This window comes from Oculina patagonica, chromosome 1 (assembly GCF_052425735.1).
Source record: "Oculina patagonica isolate OP01 chromosome 1, crgOcupat, whole genome shotgun sequence".
NCBI lineage: Eukaryota > Metazoa > Cnidaria > Anthozoa > Scleractinia > Oculinidae > Oculina > Oculina patagonica.
Genome location: NC_135758.1, coordinates 9,870,540 through 9,891,035, shown reverse-complemented (window position 1 = coordinate 9,891,035; position 20,496 = coordinate 9,870,540). Strand labels below are relative to the sequence as shown.

Sequence of the window (20,496 nt, the reverse complement as noted above, 5' to 3'; positions counted from 1 at the left end):
ACCCTTTTTTAAGTCAGTCGAGTGGACGAAAACGAGTAACTTGCGCAATGCGACAACTTGTTGACCTTGTTCCCGCCCGCTCGACTAGCACTAGTTTAGTAACATTCCAGTGAAAAACACAAAATACAGCGAATTCAACATTGAATCTTTAAATGGCGACGCGTAGCAGCTCTAACAAATGTACTACTTAATCACACAATGGCAGGCAAAGGCAGCATTGAGCTATTTATGTGCTTTAAGACTTGATTCACTACGTTAACCGAGAAGAAACTTCACATCACATCACCTTAATTTCACCTTAGACCAGGGCGCCCTGCTTAGACTTAGAACTACGTACCGTGCTCCGTTTCTTGTAAGATCAAAACTGAAGCCAACAGCGTCCGGTGAAAACAAGGGTGACTAATGACTGGGAAAAAAGAAACGACACAAAACAGACTCATTGAGTATTCTAGTCTGACCTGAATATTCAGAGCATTGAATTATGCCAAAGAATCGACAAAGAAAACAACGATTTAAAATTTTATAGCAGACTCTATTATCACAGATACATGTTCAGCTTGCATTAATATATACATATACAGACTCGTGTTATATGACAGAAAGCTACTCTTCGTTTCATAAGTTATACATGTACACGTACAAGACACAAAAGATCACATAAAACTCAACCCACAGTACCGTGTTTTGAGTCGGTATTTTGTGAAGTACTTTGATTGATTCCGCTTTATATATTCCCGAATATTTCGCCTTTTCTTTGGTGTCAGCTACAGAAACATCTGTCCTGTAAACAAATGTTCGATTGCTTGGTTTTAGTCGTGGTGAATACAAGAACTAACTACAGATATTCCGATTCTAAAAGCAATTCAACAGTAAATGAGAAGAACTTACCAGCGACGCTTTAAGGTGAAATGCCTTCAAATTTAACTGTATATACAATTAGTGGATATCGATTAATTCTTGTCATAGATCATGTTACGGGTTACACTTGAAGAATAGAGCGTGGTCTCAAAAGCGTGACATTTCGAAGTGTGACATTTTGAACATCTGAACATAAGGGATAGTGTAGCGAAGTGCAGTGCAGTGAAGTGAAGCAAAGCTAACAAGAAAAGAGAAGTGAATTCAAATGAAGTCTTAATAAAAGCGGGTAGCACGTAATATTTGACGGCTGACATACCTGTGGCCCTAAACACGTGAGAACAAAAAACTATCACAAATAGTTTGCAGAAGTTCTGTAGTTCTGAAATGCAGTGTAATTACCCCACTGTATTAATTAAATAAAAAGACCTGTTGACACGCGATGTTCGCCAGAGAAATATGATAAACAAACCCACCAGTCCTTCTATAGATTTATTTATATCACAGCCGGTTAACCCACCAGTCTACCAGAACTTGAAATGGAAGTATTCGAGGAGTACTCCGACCGCAAGGGGTACCTTTCTCAGGCTGTAAGTATGTAAAGGGTACGATTTCACAGTTGTATGTGCAAAAGTGTAGGGAATCCTGTCATTTAAGACTTACAAGGAACGAAATATCTCAAACAGACCCACCAGACGATATATAATAAAAACAAATATAAAACAAAATCACTTAATTTAAGTGACAATGTATTTAGCCGGATGTGGTAATTAATCACACTGTAAATAGTGAAACAAATATTATAAATCGAACATAAACTTGTTCAAAATTCCAACTGGTAGGAGGCCGGCCAGTTGGCTATTTACTAAGCGCAGATGAGGTGAATTCGGGACCATCCATTAAGTGACAGGGAGGAGGATTTGAACCTGGGACTTCCGGATTACAAATCCTGTCCGTAACCACTAGGCCATGTTGCCTCTTATATAATTATAGTGGACAATTAAGAAAGAGATGCAGAATTTCTTCTGTAGGTGAAAGGGGTGGTATTTTCTTTCAAGGATGTACGAAAGGGCTGCTGTTAACGTCAAAACTTGGTCAAATGGAAACCTCCAAAAATTGTCCAATCTTGGAAAAAAAGCTCAACTTTACCGTTTTTATACTAGATAAAATAAAGTCGTCCAGACTTCTTTAACGTCTAAGACGTTAAATGTGGAACGCATTTGGTAGACAGCTTTTCAGAACAATAAAAAATAAAAAAAGGCTGGGTTCTACACTCGGAGAACAATAGACACGTCAAGACGTTAAAGCCATTGACGTTAAAGGCGTCTGCATACATCTTATTTGCCGTTTTTATGCTAGTTAACCGCGTCCCGTTTTTATACTAGACGCCTTTAACGTCTGAGACGTTTAAGCTGCCCGTTAAGAGAGTCGTTCAGACACTCTTACGAAAAGACGTTAAGGCCATCAAAAGCCATCAAGACGTCTGTCCTATTTACCGTTTTTATACTAGACGTTAAAGTCGTCTCGAGACAGCTTTTTCGTCTCCAGCATAAAAACGGCCAATCATTTTCGATGTTTTCAATTTTGATTAGCTTTCGTCATAACCATGGTAACCTTTTATTTTATTTATTTTTTTTTTATTTTTTTTTTTATTGCAACACACAGAAAAAAAAATATATAAAGCCTACTCACAGAACAAATACTTGGGTTACCTACATGACTTAACTTACAATTACTTACTTTTTTACATTTACATGGTAACCTTTTATGTCATGGAGCCCCACATTCAAGAGTATTACACCCACGTGATATACATTCTCAAATATCTAACAGCGCTGCTCCATGTAAATTGCTTTAGATTTCTTCGATGATAACTAGCCCTTTCTTGTGCCCCTTTTGTCAAATTTCGTCATAGTTTCCTTCAGGTAAAAATTTATCAGGCCAAGCAAGCGACTCTTTATTCGGGTGAGCATTTGAAGGACATAAAATTTAAATTGCACCAAAAAACCCAACAAATATTTACATGATGCTGGCACTATTGAAGAAATGAATTGATCTTATTGTTTTCGATCCTACAGGTAACACGAGGCATTTCAAACACGACTTTTTTGGTATGACACAGCTGTCTTTAATGCATGCTATCGTTGACGCTTTAAAATAATTAAATTATTAACTAGTGAAGATCTTTATAGAGCTCATTATTCTAACGGTTTCACGTCTGGGCCCCGTTCCTTGTGACCAACAGAGCTGGGAGCTCTGGGGAGATGTTTGCGATCTCTGCCCTTGCGACGCAGAGAGCGATTGTTATGGATGTTGTTGTGATCTCTTGCTTTTTCGAGAATTTCTTGATTAATAAAACATTTCGTTTGAGTTTCTCTGAACCTCCTAGAACAAACAAGAGCCCTTCCCGGGTAAGAGGGCGAGGGGGGGGAGGGGGGGGGGGGGGAGTTTATGCTTCCTTTTACCACCAAAAAATTTACTTGTGTTCCTTGTTCCCTAAAAATTATTCTGTCGATTTTTTATGATCCATTTTATCTAAAATATCAGAAACGCAGCCACGTTTACTTGTTCTCTATAACCTCTAGGAAGGGCTCAAAGATAACTCACGACAAACGTCTTCGCATGTTTTAGTCCTTCTAACATCTCTCTTCCATTATTTATTTACTATTTGGTATGTTGTGCATTTAAGACCGTCATTTGGAACCAGTATGCTTCTAGGGTTTACAATTTCGACTGCAGAGTTCAACGTCTTTAATTTCGTGAATTGTTTACAAGCTTCGCAGCAAAAAAAAAAATTCCGAAAAAAATCAAAATGAGAATTATTCAAGTTTCTAACGTCAGGATAGACTGCTTCTTGCAGCCATAATCCCAAGCGTTTTTTTTTCCTTTTAATTTCCTCGTCAGCACTAACTTTACCGATGAAATAATATATTGATATACTTAAAACAATTAAATAACCTAACGACGGCTTGTTACAGCTATGAGTCTCCTCTCAGTCATCTGATTAAAAAATACTATTTTACTTGAAGATATACAGAACAATCTTGGCAAAAAAGATTAAAGTGGAAAAAAGAAATTAATGTAAAAATGTTTCCTCTTGCTTTCTCGTACATTCTAGGAAGGTAATGTTACCCTTAATATCTACAATTTGAATTTCTCTGACCGCGTTCTATCGTCCTCCTCGGCTATTCAAAATGGTAAATATTTTAAATATTTGCCAATGCATGAGTGAACAAATCTATTATTTATCACATCAACATTAAAATTCTGACAAGGAATTTTTTCCCTTTCAGCGGAACATGAAAATTCGGAGCAGCTTACAACATCTAATGCCTTCTTGCTAGCTATTATTAGTGGAAAGACAACCTGAGGTCGCGAAAGCTAAGGCAAATTGTACAAGCCTCTACTTCCTAAAGCTTGCATAACCATTTTTCAGTCAAGGTCACTGTGTCCTTTTCGTCAGGATTTACTGCTCATCAGGACTATCCAGTTGCTGAAGCTCCTACAACAAGAATTAAGGAAAAATATCACCTCTTTCTCTTGGAAAAATTAATGTTCACGCAGTTGGAATAATTAAAGGTAATGAATAGAGTACATAAAAATACTATTATCGTCCCAGGAATGCCCACAATCAAACAGCCTTTCCGACGAGAAGTACAGGTCATATATGATATTCAGTGCATAGTGCAACGCTTTTGTTTTTATTTAGGTTTAATATTGAGAATGTGGATTACATCGGTGAGATCAGGAAGCAAAATCCTTTTGACACTTCTCGTATTGTACTCTCTAAAATACTCACACTTTTCTCAATATTAAACATAGAGCAACAACATTATGCACTAATGCTGAACCACTGCTTAGCATCTCCCTTTGTTTTATATTTATTATCATATATTACCATACTCCAGAACAAAGGAAAATACCAATTTGTACCAAGAGTAAAATTGAACCACAACATCTACAAGTAGATTTATAGCACCCGCTATTACCATTATTATAGAGAAATACAGAGTTTTACACTCCCATCGACCATTATACGACTGCTGTTTAGCAATCGACATATAATTACTGTTTTAAATTTGCACACTTACAAAGTTCATTTTATGTCGGCGCAGTCCTGTAAAAGGGGACAAACAACCTAATAAAGATCCTACTGGAAACAACTTTGGACCACCACAATACATTATTTTTTTCTGAAACTTACCTTTATTCCCAAAATTGAAAGTCACGTTATCTCCAATCAGCATGAAAGGTGCCCACTGCCTCACATCAGAATAGCCATTAGCTCTCATCCACTTCATGGCCTCGTGAAGAGATTCACTGGCACTTTCCCCACGAACAAGGTGCTCGTAGAAACGTCCCATGAGCTGCTCTGTTGCACTGTCTTCTATGGCCCACAGTGCCACCAACACTGAGCGTGCACCAGATCCTAAGAACGCTCGAGCGATTCCAACAACTCCTTCGACTTTAATGTCTCCCTGTCCACTATGACAGCAGCTAAGTACCACCAGTTTAGCTCGCAGATGAACTTTAGAAATTTCAGCCATTGTCAATAAGTAGTCCTCTTCTTGTGGAGTCACTTGAGTACTGCGAAGTGGAGCAAGAGCAATTTCCCCTCTTTCGGCATCACCATGTGCAGCAAAATGTATCAGACTCACTGAGTTTATACTTTGAAGTACCGCCTGCTTGGTTGCATGTTCTCCTAATAACGGACTTACTCCCAGAACTCTTCCGATCATCTCTGCTTCCTTTCCTGCACAAGGCAACCGTGATATGTTCTCTACACGTCCCTTGTAAAGAACTCGACCAACTTTTGGATCCCCCACTATCAGAGCACCAGTCTGACTGTGATAGTCCGCTGGACTGTCTTGAATGATCTTGAGAGTCATCAACGAAGGAACGATGCGGATCCTAAAAGTCTCTGATAGATACTTTCCACTTTCATCTGGTAACGCTGCAAATGGAACTTGGTACAAGGTACGATCAGGAACGATAATGATCTCGGGTTCCTTAAGTAGGTCAGCTACAGGAGCGATGATCATTTTGTAATACTGAGCCAGACTTGGTCCGGGATCTTGGTTTTCTTCATATTCTTCGACAAGTCGAAAATCTAGGAGGCTATCGTGCTGGAAAAAGCCGTCTGCTGGCTGTTTTATTTTGATGGAAACCAAAGATCGATCTTCGAAATGCTTCTTGGTTAAAGTACAAAACTTTCGGAACACTTCTTTAGGCTGGTTACAGGTACTGATTTCATCTGCGGCTATATTTGTACGAAATTCTATTACCCCGTTTGTTTTAAGGATCCACAAAAATATACGATGGAAGACACGAGAGATGTATAAACAGGTACAGTGATTTTCTTTCTTCATAATACTTTCAATTCCAACCCATGATTGCGGATTAGCTGAGAATTTGTTTTCCATAGAGTACTGATTTGACATTAAATCTGCCAGTGCTCTGGCCCGCCCAAGCTCTAAACTATAAAGAGCCTTATTTGGATCCCCAGCAACACAAAACAGCGAACTGAGCAACAGGTAAGGAGAGGCGTTCCTGTCTAAAAGAGATATCTGAAATTTGTCGTTATCCTTGAGAAAAACACGCAACTTTTCGCAACTGTGGATGCTTGCAACGAGGCTATCAAAGGTATCTTCCCCATTTCCCTCCAACCACTTGACCCACATAAGGCTACAGTGACAGCGTAATTCTGCCTCGATGTCCCCAGTCCCTTTACTTATCTCAAGCGCCCTCTCGTAATATTTGTCTGCCTTAACATATTCCCCACCACGCTCAAAGACACTTCCTAAATTAAAGAGGCATGCTGCTTCCAGCTGTCTGTTCCCAATCTGTATGCTGATGGCAAGTGCTTTCTTCAGATATTGTTTACCCTTGGCATATTCATGAAGAGATGCAAAGATAGTTCCTAGGTTTTCGTAAACTGATGCTTCTCCTAGTATGTCACCAATTTCTTCCCTGATTGCTAAAGATTTCGCGAGATATTCTTCAGCTTTTGCATATTCACCAAGAGATGCAAATACACTTCCAAGGTTTCCATAAGTTACGCCTTCGCTACATCTATCACCAATCACTTTAAAAATCAGTAGCGCTTTTTCGAGATATTCAGCAGCTTGTACAAATTCTCCAAGTAATTCAAGCAAAGTTCCTATGTTTCCGTAAACCAATGCTTCTCCTTTTTTGTCACCAATTTCTCTTGTTATCGCAAGGGCTTTTTCAAAATGTTCTTTCGCCTTCACATATTCACCAAGATGTTGAAACGCAATTCCAAGGTTTCCATAAGCTTCGCTTTCACCATTTCTGTCTCCAATTTCGTTTTTAATCTCGAGAGCTTTCTCAAAGAATTCTCTAGCCTTGGAATAATCTCCAAGAAATCTAAACACACATCCTAGGTTGGCGTAACATGTTGCCTCGCCTTTTATGTCGCCAATCTTTTTGCTGATGGTAAGTGCTTTCTCGAAAAATTCTTTAGCCTGAACAACATCACCTAGCGCGTGAAACGCGTTTGCTAAGCTTCCGTAAATTGCACCTTCTCCTTGTTTGTATCCAATAGCTGTCGTGATCACAAGTGCTTTCTCCAAGTACTCCTTAGCCTTAAAATATTCCCCAAGAGATTGAAACACAGTTCCCAGGCCAAAGTAACATGCTGCTTCCCCTTTTCTCTCACCATTCTTCACTCTGATCGCAAGCGCCTTTTCATAATATTCTTTTGCTTTCAAATATTTGCCAAGAGATTTAAACACATTTGCTAGGTTTACGTAACTTGCTGCTTCACTGTGTCTATGACCAATCTCTTTGCTGATTCTAAGAGTCTCCTCGTAATATTCTTTAGCTTTAGCATACTCAGCAAGAGATTCAAACACGTTTCCCAGACTTGCGTAAATTGCTGCTACTTCTTCCTTGTCGCTAAATTCTTTAATTATCGGAAGCGACTTCTCGAGACATTTTTTCGCCTTGACATATTCACCGACAGATTCAAACACATTTCCTAGGTTTGCATAAACTGCTGCCTGTCCACGTTTGTCACCAATTTTTAACATGATTACAAGCGCCGTCTTGAGATATTCTTTAGCTTTCACATTTTCACCGCGAAGATGAAGCAAATTTCCTAGGTTTCTACAACATGAAGCTTCGCCTTGTCTGTCACCAAGTTCCTTTGTGATATCAAGTGCTTTTTTGAGATATCTTTCAGCCTTGCCATACTCGCCAACGTATTCAAACACATTTGCAAGGTCAGCATACGTTGAACCTTCTCCATTTCTATCACCAGTTTCAACATTGATCACAATTGCTTTCTCAAGAAGTTCTTTAGCCTTGACATATTCACCAAGAAAACAGAAGACAGTTCCTAGGTTTTGGTAAACAAGGGCTTCAAGTTTCCTGTAACCAGTTTCTTTGACTATATTGATAGCTTTCTCGTAAAGGTCTTTTGCCTGAGCATATTTACTTTGACGCTGATACAACATTGCCAGCGTTAAGCTTAAGAAGCCTTCTTCGTCTTTTTCACCATATTCGCGATGTATGGCAAGAAGTTTGTTGTAGTGATGTGTGGAACTTGCGTAATCATTCACAAGGACGTACGCCACACCTAGTAACGAATAAATCCTTTTCCAACAACCTTTGAGAAGTTTCCTTTCATCTTCTACTGCTTTTTTATCCAGGAGAATTAAGCATTCTTTGCACAGCTCTATGGCTTTTAGAACACGACTGGTGTTGAAAAAAAAAGTGGCAATCAATATGCCTATACCGATGGCTTGCAAAACTTCTGGTTTGTTGTCCATGACAGGTTTTCCAGTAAGCTACCGAAACAAAACAATACTTATAGTGATGAACTGTCAAATAAAGGAGAGTATATTTCTGTTTGTCTAGTGGGATCGTCCTTAGCAAGCTAAGCAACACGCTTTTCCAACATCTACGGACATCGCGTATCTACATGAGATTTACAGCACACCTTTTTTTTTTTCCCCCTTCCTTTTCCTCTCCGTATGGGGCTGAAAAGCTGTATGTGGCTTGGACTACTTTCTGCTTAGGGGAGGTAACGTTGTCGGATGCTCCACTGTACAACAAGCCGTATCTAGGTGATCTTATATTTTTTTAGATGAAAATTTTTAGGAAAGACAACATATTTCTGTGTCAATGTATTTTAAATTCATTTTCAACCCGATTACTTCTTCGCAGCTCCCTATCAGTATGTGACTAAGATGTGTCGGTCGACACATGGTACATGTTTTAGTTAACCGTGCATGAGTTGCGACCCCCGTAAGTAGCGATAGAAAGATTTTGCTAAATCCCAAAGTAATAAGGCCTTTACTTTAGGAACCTTACGGTAATATAGCAAAGCTAGCACGGAGCATAACTAATGGAAGGGAGAACGCTAAACTCGTGGCCGGCTGACAAGGATGCTCAAGTCTTGAAAACTTATTCACAAAAAAGACCTAACCATCTCTCAGAAAATTATTACGTAATTTCCAAAGTAAAAACAAACGAGAGCGTATCCGTAACGATGCTCTGGTTACACAATCTGAATTGGCATAGTATTGATTTTTACGATTTTTTTCCTTCTACTCCTTGATTTGTTTTAGCAAGAGAGGATGAGGGGACAGAGAGGTACTCTCCTAGTCTAGCCCTTGGGATATGTCAAAGACAGAAAAGTTATATTTAGCCGCGTGCAAAACGGAAGTGTCTGTTTTTGTTGTCTTCCGCACACCCCATTCATGATCAAGGCGTGGGAAATGTCATTAACAATAGCGGAAACGTTTCATTGATGGGAGCGAGTTGTAAAATAAAATTCTCGCAGAAAATATTAGGAATAAGAGATAGATTCTACATTTTTTTTTTCAAATCCAATGGCTCGCGAAGAATAAAGTCAAAACCATATAAATAAAACCTGCATAAACACAAGGCAAACAGATAACAGATAACAGACCCCAGTAGCCTAGAGATAATCTTACATTTCATCCATGCGGTGCCAGACCATATGTGCGAACATGGGAATAAAAACCTTCATTATGTCGAGTTTAAGCGACAAAACGCCCTATCGAATACGGCACAGCGTCTCTTTGAAACAAATATATATCTTTTTCGACATTCTCTGACAAATCAGACGAAACCGGAAAAACACAGATACCGGTATGTCATTTCTGATAAGATACATCACACCTTCCAACAGCCGGGTTTGGCGTCACAAAATAAAATAAAATAACACTTTCAAACAAAGTTTCCGACAAAGTCCTTCCAGGGCGAACATTTTGAGAGATTAAAACATATCTTGCAAAATGATATCAGCCAAATCAAACCGCATGCGCAAAATAATTTAGCAAATGAGAGAGGTGTTGATGTCTACAAACAGCAGGAAACCATGCATACTTGTGTGACCTCCAGACTACACTTTGGGAGTGTCATAAACGTCTATTTGACCTAAAACGCTTCCCAATAATAATAACAGTATGCAGAGGAGAAGGCCTTTTTCGAAAGCCTCCTATCCTATGTTGTCGCATTAAAAAAGCAAATCGCTTAAAGACACGCTTCTCAGAGGGATACTTATAAGACACAGCAGTTAAAATATCAGGTCGCAAATACTGCAAATAGTAATAATAAACAGTAGGAGTCTGTCTTGGTGTAGGCCTGTCACGATTTTTATTTACCATCTACAGAAGACGCTTACTTTGGAAAGCTTCCGATGCAATCTATCATTGACATTAATACCGTTGCCGAAGTCTAAACGCCTGTAAGATTCCCACTAAAAATGATAGGCTGAATGTTGAAACAAAATTAGGTATTATCGTTTCCGTCACTTTATCTCTGTGAGGAATGCTATGTTTAAAGCCAAAACGGCCAGGCTGCAACGAAAAGTAATTGTTCATGTGCACGATGTAACACCATACAGATCTGGACACCAAACACTTGTAATTGATTACCCAATACTTGCTAAAACGGAAATGTGAAACGGTATTTTTTAAGAATGTTCATAAGAATATTTTAGCCTAAAATCGGCAGAAAAATAAGAATATTCAGCCTGGGTCGGACAAACTCTATTCTTATAAAAAAAAGAGTGTAGCCGATAAAATAAATGTCAACCTGGCACGATTTATTGACTTAACTAGAACCGTAACTACGCTTTCAGTGGGCGTCCGCATATCTAAAAACGACTTTTCTGTCTTTGACATATCCCGGCCGCCGCCCTCTAAGTCCCTCTCTGTCTCCTCATCCTCTCTTGTTTAGTTTCGATTTTCAAGAAGACATCTCGAACACTCCAGACAGCATTACATCAAGTATCCAAACATCTCAAATTTTGCAAATATGAGGGTGCAAGGGAAGCTGGGAAAAGAAAAAGTACGGTAGCATAAGGAGGCAAGTGCGAAAGTTATAAACAACAGGTCTCGGCTACAACAGCCCGGATTTGTACGCGAACTGGGCCGAAATGAGATGCAGGGCTCTTATTTATACTCGCGCTCGTAAGGGACTGGCGCGAACAACATACTATTCGCGACAGTCCCTTTAACGCTCGCTAATAAAAGATAGAGATATGCTCTGCGCCCAGAAGTCTGCGCATCACATGGCCCAAAACCAGATGACCCGAGACATTGCATCATTACTCAAACAGAAGATCCAAAATGTTTCGTCGGTGAACGAAATTAAGTGCATTTATTAACATCATAATCACTAATTAACTCGCTTACGTCATAGTCGTTAATTAAGATCCAAACGGAAAGATCAAACGCCGGCTCAGACGCTTTCCCTGCCGTTAAAGCTCGTAGTGAAGCCATCGGGTAACTATCTTTGTGAATGTATTGAATACTTGTAAGCTAATCATTAACCATCTAACTATCGTTACTGTCAGGTTTCGAAAGACTTTGTGTTACCGACACTGATGAATAAACAGAGAGTCCTTTGAAAACTTTGGCTGGTCACTTTATCTGCGGCAGAGGAAACACAAAACTCAAACCAGAAAAATCCTATCCAGCTACCCATGACTGAAGACGAAAGGCTAGCAAGACACTAACCAATCTTGCTGACAAGGTCTTAGCTAGGTTCCAGAAGCAAAAGTTCGCAATCCCCGGCCTGAAACCGAGCACTTTTCCACACAGACAAATAATACAGCAAATGATGTCAGACTGCATTCCCTTGGGTGGCAGAGCCAGAAATACTGAAAATCCAGAATAAATGCAAAAGGCATAGGACAAAAAAGATTTGGCGCTGAAAATACACGAGAGAACTCACCCAAGGGATGGCAACCTGAGCTTCAGTAATCCGAATAGGGCATTAGAAACCCTTTCAGGCTACCATGGGAAGAAAGGAAAATAAAACGGCCCGGTACAGGACGCAATTATCTAAGCAAATAAATATTAAACAGATAACAGGGCATTAAAATCGAAACATGTGTAAAAACAGTGAACTATACTGTCAAGAAAACTTAAAAAGCGAAACATATAAAACAATGAAAAGAAAAAAAAACAAAAGAAGCTGTGAAGGGGTGGACAAACAAAAGCAAACTAACAATATGACAACAAATCAGATGCAAATGATCCAAAATAGAAAATATGGCAGAAAAACAACAACAGAATTAAATTAAAGCAATAAAACGAGGGCAAAAAACGAGAGTAGACAATGGAAACCATGTAAATACAACCTAGATTAGGAAGCTACAAAATCTTAAGCGTGCAAAGTCAAAACTTGGAAATGGGGAACGGAACTGAACTGAACTCCACGAGCCTAAGTTCGGGAGGTGAGACAAGCACAAAGAAACCAACATTGAAAAACACATGTAATAAAATTAAAAATGGGCGCCGAGGGAATAGCACTGCAGAAACGCGAAATTGAGAACTCAGATCAGGGACCCAGTTCGCTTCGGTGAACGTTTAGCGACACAATGCAACTACAATTTATCTAACAAAGAACTAGGTTTTTACATAATTTACCTTAAATACAACACACGACATTTTAAATGTACCTTGATCGAATAACTTGTTATATACGTCGCGTTCTCCTTCTCCTTCCCTCAGTTTGAAATTTCTGTTCGGTAAACAAATAACAGTGTTCTTTAAAGTTTTCGTCGCATTTGATTAGCTTCATGTCAATTTAGAATAGTAAAACTAAAAGCGATATAACATCAAGCTAAAAAGTGAGTCTAGCAAGATGTTCTTGGGGTGTTTAACGCTCGTTTTCCTTTCTTGTTGTACTCCGAGACGGCCTTTAATGGCGCTGTAAAGTGAAACTGTGTTGTCACATGCGGGACTTTCCCTATCTTTTAATTTCTAAGAAACCGCAGCGGGTTTTAGCCGCTACGTCATACATACAAAAATATATTATAAATCTATGGATAAGTATATAAAGATTCTAGCTATAAAACAAAGGAAGGCATGACATTCCTGGCCTGTGTATTTTCTACTCCGGCGAATAATATTACAAATAAAAAAATCCAATATTTCTTATATTTATTAGACGCCAAGCTTTTTGTGTTTTATAATCACCCGAACTCACGCTGTGAGAGCAAAATGTAAATAAGATTTTGCATTACAAATAAATGCAAATTCATATATTGTAGTTACAAGAAATACGAAATTCTAGAAAATGACACAGACAAACGGAATACGTTATACTTTATTATAACAATGTGATAATAATACCTGTGTCTGAAAGCTAAAAAGCACCGGATAAAACTTACATGATTTTTTGTGTTGAATGACAAGAACACCCCTTACAGGGACCTTCTACAAGCCCTTGACCTGCCAACATTGGCCGAGCAAAGAGTATACAAGATTGCTGGCTTAATTTTTTAGAACAATAAACGGTCCTAGCCCTCCCTGCTTGCGTGATCATGATCTAATACAATTTAGAAACTCGTCATACAACTTAAGAGGACAAAACATTCTGATCATCATGGCTCATCATCATCATTTATTTGCCACTTCAGAATTACAAATAAAAATAAAAATAACTTAAATGATAGGGCAAGGAGACCTCCAAGAAACCACAAGGCTTATGGGGGAGGTCACCTCGGGTTAGCAAAACTACAAGTTTGTAATTTCGCTGTGAATGTGCAGCTAGGCCAATTTCAGACTCATTTTATTAGAAATTTAATCATTTTTTTCTTAAAAGAAGAGAAGCTAATCGAACCAGTGATCGATTCTGGTAGAGAATTCCAAATTTTAGGACCCTGGAAAAGAATTGTAAACTGCTTTAGATTTGTACGACAGCGGTGATCGATATGGTCGATAACACTTGGCTATTCTTGTATTATAACTGTGTATTTGACTACTAGTACAAAACAAATTGAGAAACATCGGGGGCAATAATTGGTTATGTCTATTTAAAGTGCATACTACCACGCATGGCTTAAATCTTTGCGATACTTCGCCCCAAAACTATGGAACAGCCTCTCAGACTCCGTCAGATCTTCACTTTACTATGCAACCTTTAGAAAGGCAATGTATGCTGTAGATATTTGTCGTCATTCAGTGTACATAATTGTATATATATTTTATAACATTTCCCTCCTTTTTTAAACAAATTTTAACCAAGACATCTTAACATTTGTAAACCTTCACTCATAGTAATTTAAATACTCATGTTTCCTCATTCATGCGTCGCATATATTTAAAGTTTGAAGAATTTTTTTTTCTTTGTGGCTTACCTGTAAACTAGCTGGTGCGTTCCCGCAGATTTTGCTAGTCATATCTGCGGGACGCATCGAAACCATAGCTAAGTGTAATGACCACATTAAACATGGAAAAAGGATTTATTCTACAATGCTGAAACTGTCAGTAGCTGTTCATTCATCCTTTGCGGAAATTTTGATATGCCAACCATGTATCCATGATATTTGATGTTGCTACGGCAACATCACAAATACAAGCAGGTCTTGCCAAAAAGCGTCATTTGTAACATTTTTCTTTATTTTTTCCAGTTGTTTGAGACAGAAGTGCAAGATATGTTTATTTTTACATCTCATAAGCATTCTGGCTTGATTTTGCATCAATTTCCGTTATTTTGTGACTTTCTAAGAAAATGTCCAATATGGCTGCTCTAATGACGTCACGTGATGTGTATGACGTCATCGCCAATTACAATTGTCATCTTGTAGAGTAAGCTAAGGTCTTTCTTTTCAGTGCAAAATAGTTCCGCTACGTCTTACTATAACGAAAACTCCGGGAATGGGTTCCATCCACTCCCCCCCCCCCCCCCCCCTTCCCTGTACGATGGTGGGGGTATGAGTTTGCTTGTACGTCCGAGGGTTGGATGGATGGTTAAGACGGCATTAACTAAAATAAGGTATTTCGGTAATGTGATCGCTTGTCTGTTCACCCTAACTATAGTTAGAAAATTTACGCCTCGCTGATCCAAAATCAAAGGCTCTATGAGCAAAGTCGTGAATGTGGTATATTATAAACTGATAGCCCAGAATTAGCCAAAATAAATTTTAAATGTCTGCTGACAAACGACAATTTTTGTAATTGTCTATGAAATCTGTTAACGTACGTCATAGTTGAGTCATGTTTAAAATTCTAGCTGGTAAGTGATAAATAACCCCATACTCTAACTGAAAACTAACCATCCAGTAGTCCATCGAGGCCTTCTAGCTAAGCAGCTAAGAAGTGAAGATTATTTCAGAGCTTAAAATAATTAATGCTGAGATAGACACGTATAGTGGTAACAAGATATGAGGTACCTTAAGATGCTGCGAAGCTGGTAATGGAAAGAAGCTAGGGAATTTTTTTTCACCAAACTGCTTCACATTTGCTAAAGGGTTCTTTAATTAATAACCAGGTAGCTCAGCCATTTTATACAGGACAGTAGTATTATTCGACATACATTTTTCTCTGTTAAAGAATGGCAGACACTGTGACAGAAGGCAAATAATTAAAAGAAACTAACAGATGCCTCATACATGTGACTTCTAAGAATTGAAATTGGCAGGAAACAGTAAAGTCAACAAAATTTATTACCAATTTAGAGGCCTGATACATGTAACAAATGAAAACTGCTGCTTATTTCCTTTTCTGGTATCTTTACTTGCAACCAAAAAGTTTACTTTACCCCTTTACATGCCAGGAAAATCATCAATGCATTTTAATCAGCCTTATTAATTCATTTTTAAATAATCTCTATACATTGCCAGCCATCCTGCATAGATTTGGTGGCCATGTTGGATTAAAGGATCTGAACCTCAAAGCTTGTTTATCTTTTACTCTTTGTTTTCAGCAGTCAATAACAATAACTTCCAAATATTTTATTTTTCAAGCTGTACAGTCTGCTAAAAGTCAATTTATAGAGAGCAGTATTCACTGTTTGTGAAAAATATATGAGTAAATTTGAAATAAAATTCTTTTTCTGATCATGTGTTTCATACAAGTTACGGCAGGATGTTCATTCCAGCCCACACCTCTTGACAGCCTAGCCCCATGCAGAGTTCAGTGATGTGTTGTATTGCAGGGTATTGTTTTGGCGAATCTGTAAATTAATTCAAAATTCTATGTGCCTTGTTAAAATAAATCTGTAGGACAACACGTACAACAAACCATCTAAGTGTAAGCAATTTGTTATTTATCAGCATGGCATGCAACCAGGTTCCTTTTCGGCTGAGATGAGGGGGGGGGGGGGGGGCATAGGACATGTACAGAAATCGACCTTAAGGTTGCTATTGTTATATTAGTGGCTATTACATTTTAGCGCTTTTAGTGAGTTGGGCGAAAATCGCTAAATTTAGTACTTGCTAAAATTTGTCTTGGTCAAACTTCAAGTACCTCCCCGGTACCCCCTTCCCACCCTAATGGAACACAAAAATGGATACTGGTAACTTTGTTGTTTTAGGCAATGCAATTTATGTTCATTCAATGTCAAGATATGGTAGTCTTTTTCTTTTACTGAACATTTATTTTCATCTTAGCCATATATTCATCACCGGCCAGTAAAAGCTGGTTTACACGATATTACTATTTTTTGAAGTTTTTGGAAAATCCCTATATAGTCGCTAAATCTTGCTCAGAAAAAATCGTTAAAATTAATAGCTGCTAACAATAGTACTCTCTCAGTATTTCTTTGAATGTCTACCCCATAGAACTCAGTGGATGTTGACAAAGCAAAAAATTACCTGAGTGCAATGATACACCCTGGAGAACTACAATTACCACAGTTGAACTAATATGTCCCTTTTTTGACAGACCATGTGTATGAAGAAAAAATAATTGTAAGGGACTGATGCATACACTCTTTTTTTTATAAGAATACAGTTTTTCCGACCCAGGCTGAATATTCTTATTTTTCTGCTGATTTTAGGCTGAAATATTCTTATAAACATTCTTAGAAAATATTGTTTGACATTTGCGTTTTAGCAAGTATTGGGTAATCAATTACAAGTGTTTGGTGTCCAGAATTGTTTCGTGTTATATTGTGCACATGTAACATTGCTTTTGGTTGCAGCCTGGCCGTTTTGGCTTTAAACAAAGCATTCCTCACAAAGATAAAGTGACGGAAATGAAAATACCTGATTTTGTTTCAACTAAAAACATTTAATTGTATTGTATTTACAAATCTTCAACTCAAAACTATGATTCTTTTCAAAATCTCAGCCTCAGGTTTATTCTTAAAATATTCTTAAAAATTCGCCAATTTCAGCCTCGATATTCTTATAAGCTAGATTCTTATAAAAAAAAAGAGTGTAATACTGTGTTTACAAATGTAGTTTTGCCTTCAAAAGCAGAGCAAATTTATCATTCACATAACATGATAAGGCTTCCTACCTAATGAGCTACGAATGCCAGAGGAAATTTTGATTTAAGTTTAAGTCACGAGATAGATGTACTTGGGAACTTCGTTAACGAGAGTGTGACAACGAATATAAAATATTACTAGATACAAAAACTTGACGAACGTGTAAATGAATGATCGACCGAAAGACAAAGCAAGCCAACTATAGATATCTCTAACGGTTTCGAAACGCATCAGTTTAACCTTGCTGAGTGAGACTAATTTGTAGCGGAAAATACAGCCTTATTTAGAGTGATTTATTACTTACCAACTATTTGATTGCATTTCAGTGAAAGATAATTTCAAATCCGCGGACTTTCAAAATAAGCTATTGTTCGGCGTGCAAGTTTCTTGCTTCCTTGGCCATCCTTTCCGTTGCATTGTGTGTAAATGTGGATTCGAGCACTGGCCTCACTAGAACAATTCCTTCCAGAAAGGAAAAAACATTCGTATTCTCCTGATGTACATCCACAAGTTTGCATTACAACTCGGGAAACCAGCCCTTGTACACGTTCATCCGCCATTTTGAACTTAATTTAAACTTAATATAAAATTGCCAGGTTACCAAGGGAGTTTACACATTTTAGTTTCTCCAGCAGACCGCAATAATTCGTTCATTACATTCACGACTTAACAATACAGACTAATTATAGTTATACCCAAGCAGGGTTTATGGATTAGTCTTAATTTTACAAACGAAAAACCAATCAGAATGCGTCATATCTTTTCGCACGTGCGAGGGGAACATAAATATGCAAAACAAAGCGTGAAGGGAAGGAAAACAAGAAAAACAACATGCTAAGAAATTACATATTACCAATGTTAGCAAAAATGTAGCTTGAATTCTTCGGCTTCTAGCATCCATGCTTCATTTTATTTTCTTCAACGCCGAAATGCCGTGCAAAAATAGAAAAAAATTAGACGAACAATTAAACAGATCAACAACAAGGGCTGTCATTAACTAATTTAAATTCGAAATTATTCAAAAGTTTATCAGAATTAACTATAGTTAACTTCATTGGTGTGGCCGCAAAGACGACCGAAAGCACTGACTATAGTTAGGTAGTTACGTCGTAGATGTGACCGCAGCCATTACATTGCAGTGTATTGTATTGTACTGTACTACTACTGTATAGTACGGTGCATCGGATCGAAAGCATAGCTAAGTGTTATGACCACATTAAACATTGCATTGCATTGAATTGTACTGTATGTGCTCCGTGGGTCCGCTAAAGTACGCCTGGTATCAGTTTACTATACTTGACTGAAGAAACGTTGACCGACGAAAAGCAAAAACTATAAACAATCCGACCCAAACGTTTATTGGGAAATCAGAAAAAGTAATCATCGTCTGTAACAGAATGAACATTATTAATAAGACAAATTGCACAAATCGTGCTCTTGAAGCTATCAAAGAAGGAAATACCTTGATTACAAATGAATGGAATATTACTGAGCTAAATAAATGAAATTACCGTCGAACAATAGGATACAGACCTTCGTCAAGCGCTGTCTCCAGCATATCCTCCGAAATTGATGGCAGGACAAAGTCAGAAATGAAGATCTATAGAAGAGAGCAGAACATCAACCGCTCCAGCTTCAAGTCAGCAAAAGGAAATGGCGCTGGCTAGGTCATAAGACGGACACGTTAGGGAAAAAGGAACCGAGGAAGGCCGAAATCAACATGGAGAAGATCAACTGAGGTTGAACTACAACAACGCCACACTAGGCTTGAACCAACTGGAAAGAGTCGTCAAGGTCGACAAAGGAAGATGGAGAACTCTGGTGGACGATCTATGTTCCAACAGGAACTCAAGGGTTTAAGTCAAGTTACCAACCAATGTTGTCTACCCAGAATCCCATTTGGTCCTTTCATCCACAGTTTATGCTTTTCACAGGGTCAACGTTTCTTCAATTTGTTATATACGGGTTATGAATCCCTTGGGCGCCATGTGTCGCAAATGGTGTACAAATGAGAAGCATCGACAACGTCCGGGACACTGAACATTCCGGAACATTGAGGGAGAGAGAGCGCCTCATTCCAATGCCCCTCCGGCCCCAAAATGCCCTTATCTCTTTGAGCATCATTTTCAGGTCTCCTTGTGTCCAGTTCAGTGATACAACCCCTGGCCATATACCCCAATTTTACAACTGAACGATGAGACCGAGTTCAATGTAGGAGTAAAGTCAACTGACCTTACTTGGCTGCGCCTCGTTAACTCTCCCTCATAGTAAAAGAGAGCAAGTAGCGTTATTGATTTATTTGGCACTTTAAAGAATAGCAGTCACATATTTACAATACAAGACTTTTTTCAGCTTAAAAAAAAAACGTATGTCTTATATTGAATGAGAGTGATGACTGAACATTCCTGTAACAGAGTATACAGGAAATAAACTAATCTAATTCTTCACATGAAGATAGTCCGTTCACATGTCCGTTAAGGTTGCCTACTTATATTTTTAGTTGAAACGGTATCAAAATCTGGCCAGTATATAGGGTTAAAAGTGTTTGAAGCATTGTTGCGTCTCGTTCATTGAAGCACGCTGAAAGTTTACGTGTTAGTAAGATTTATATGCCTTCGACCTTAGTTTAACAGCGGTCAAATTATTGCTGCATCATTATTATTAACGATGTCACCAATTGCCTAATAGCAGCTTTATATGGTACACACAGCGTAACTTATGGCTTTCAGGTCTTAAAAAGGAAGTGAGAGGAGAGGAAGAGGGAAATGGAGGGGGAGAGGAGGAGACGACTGGGGGAACAATGGGGGCATAGGCACAGCATACTGTTGTACACATCCATTCATCCCCACAGTTATTTACAGAAGAATAAGCCTGGGAATAATGCAGCGCTTCAACAGGGTTTCAAGCACTGACCAACGT

At 38.4% G+C, this 20,496-nt stretch overlaps 1 protein-coding gene across 1 annotated transcript; it reads right to left on the bottom strand.

The window, feature by feature from the left end:
* Positions 1-3,304: 3,304 nt before the first annotated feature.
* On the bottom strand, positions 3,305-13,072 carry LOC144655879 (uncharacterized). The gene is made up of 3 exons (XM_078516055.1): positions 12,818-13,072; positions 5,060-8,666; positions 3,305-4,357 (listed from the first exon to the last, which is right to left on the bottom strand). Exons 2-3 carry the CDS (start codon positions 8,646-8,648, stop codon positions 4,338-4,340), a joined length of 3,609 nt encoding a protein of 1,202 aa, XP_078372181.1. The 5' UTR covers positions 8,649-8,666; positions 12,818-13,072; the 3' UTR covers positions 3,305-4,337.
* Between the last annotated feature and the right edge of the window lie 7,424 nt (positions 13,073-20,496).

Coding starts and splice junctions, on each gene's coding strand:
- LOC144655879 (XM_078516055.1), bottom strand. CDS start 8,648: ATGGACAACAAACCAGAAGTTTTGCAAGCCATCGGTATAGGCATATTG. Junction 4,358..5,059: donor TTTCAATTTTGGGAATAAAG/GTAAGTTTCAGA, acceptor TTCTTGTTGTAG/GAGCTTCAGCAACTGGATAG.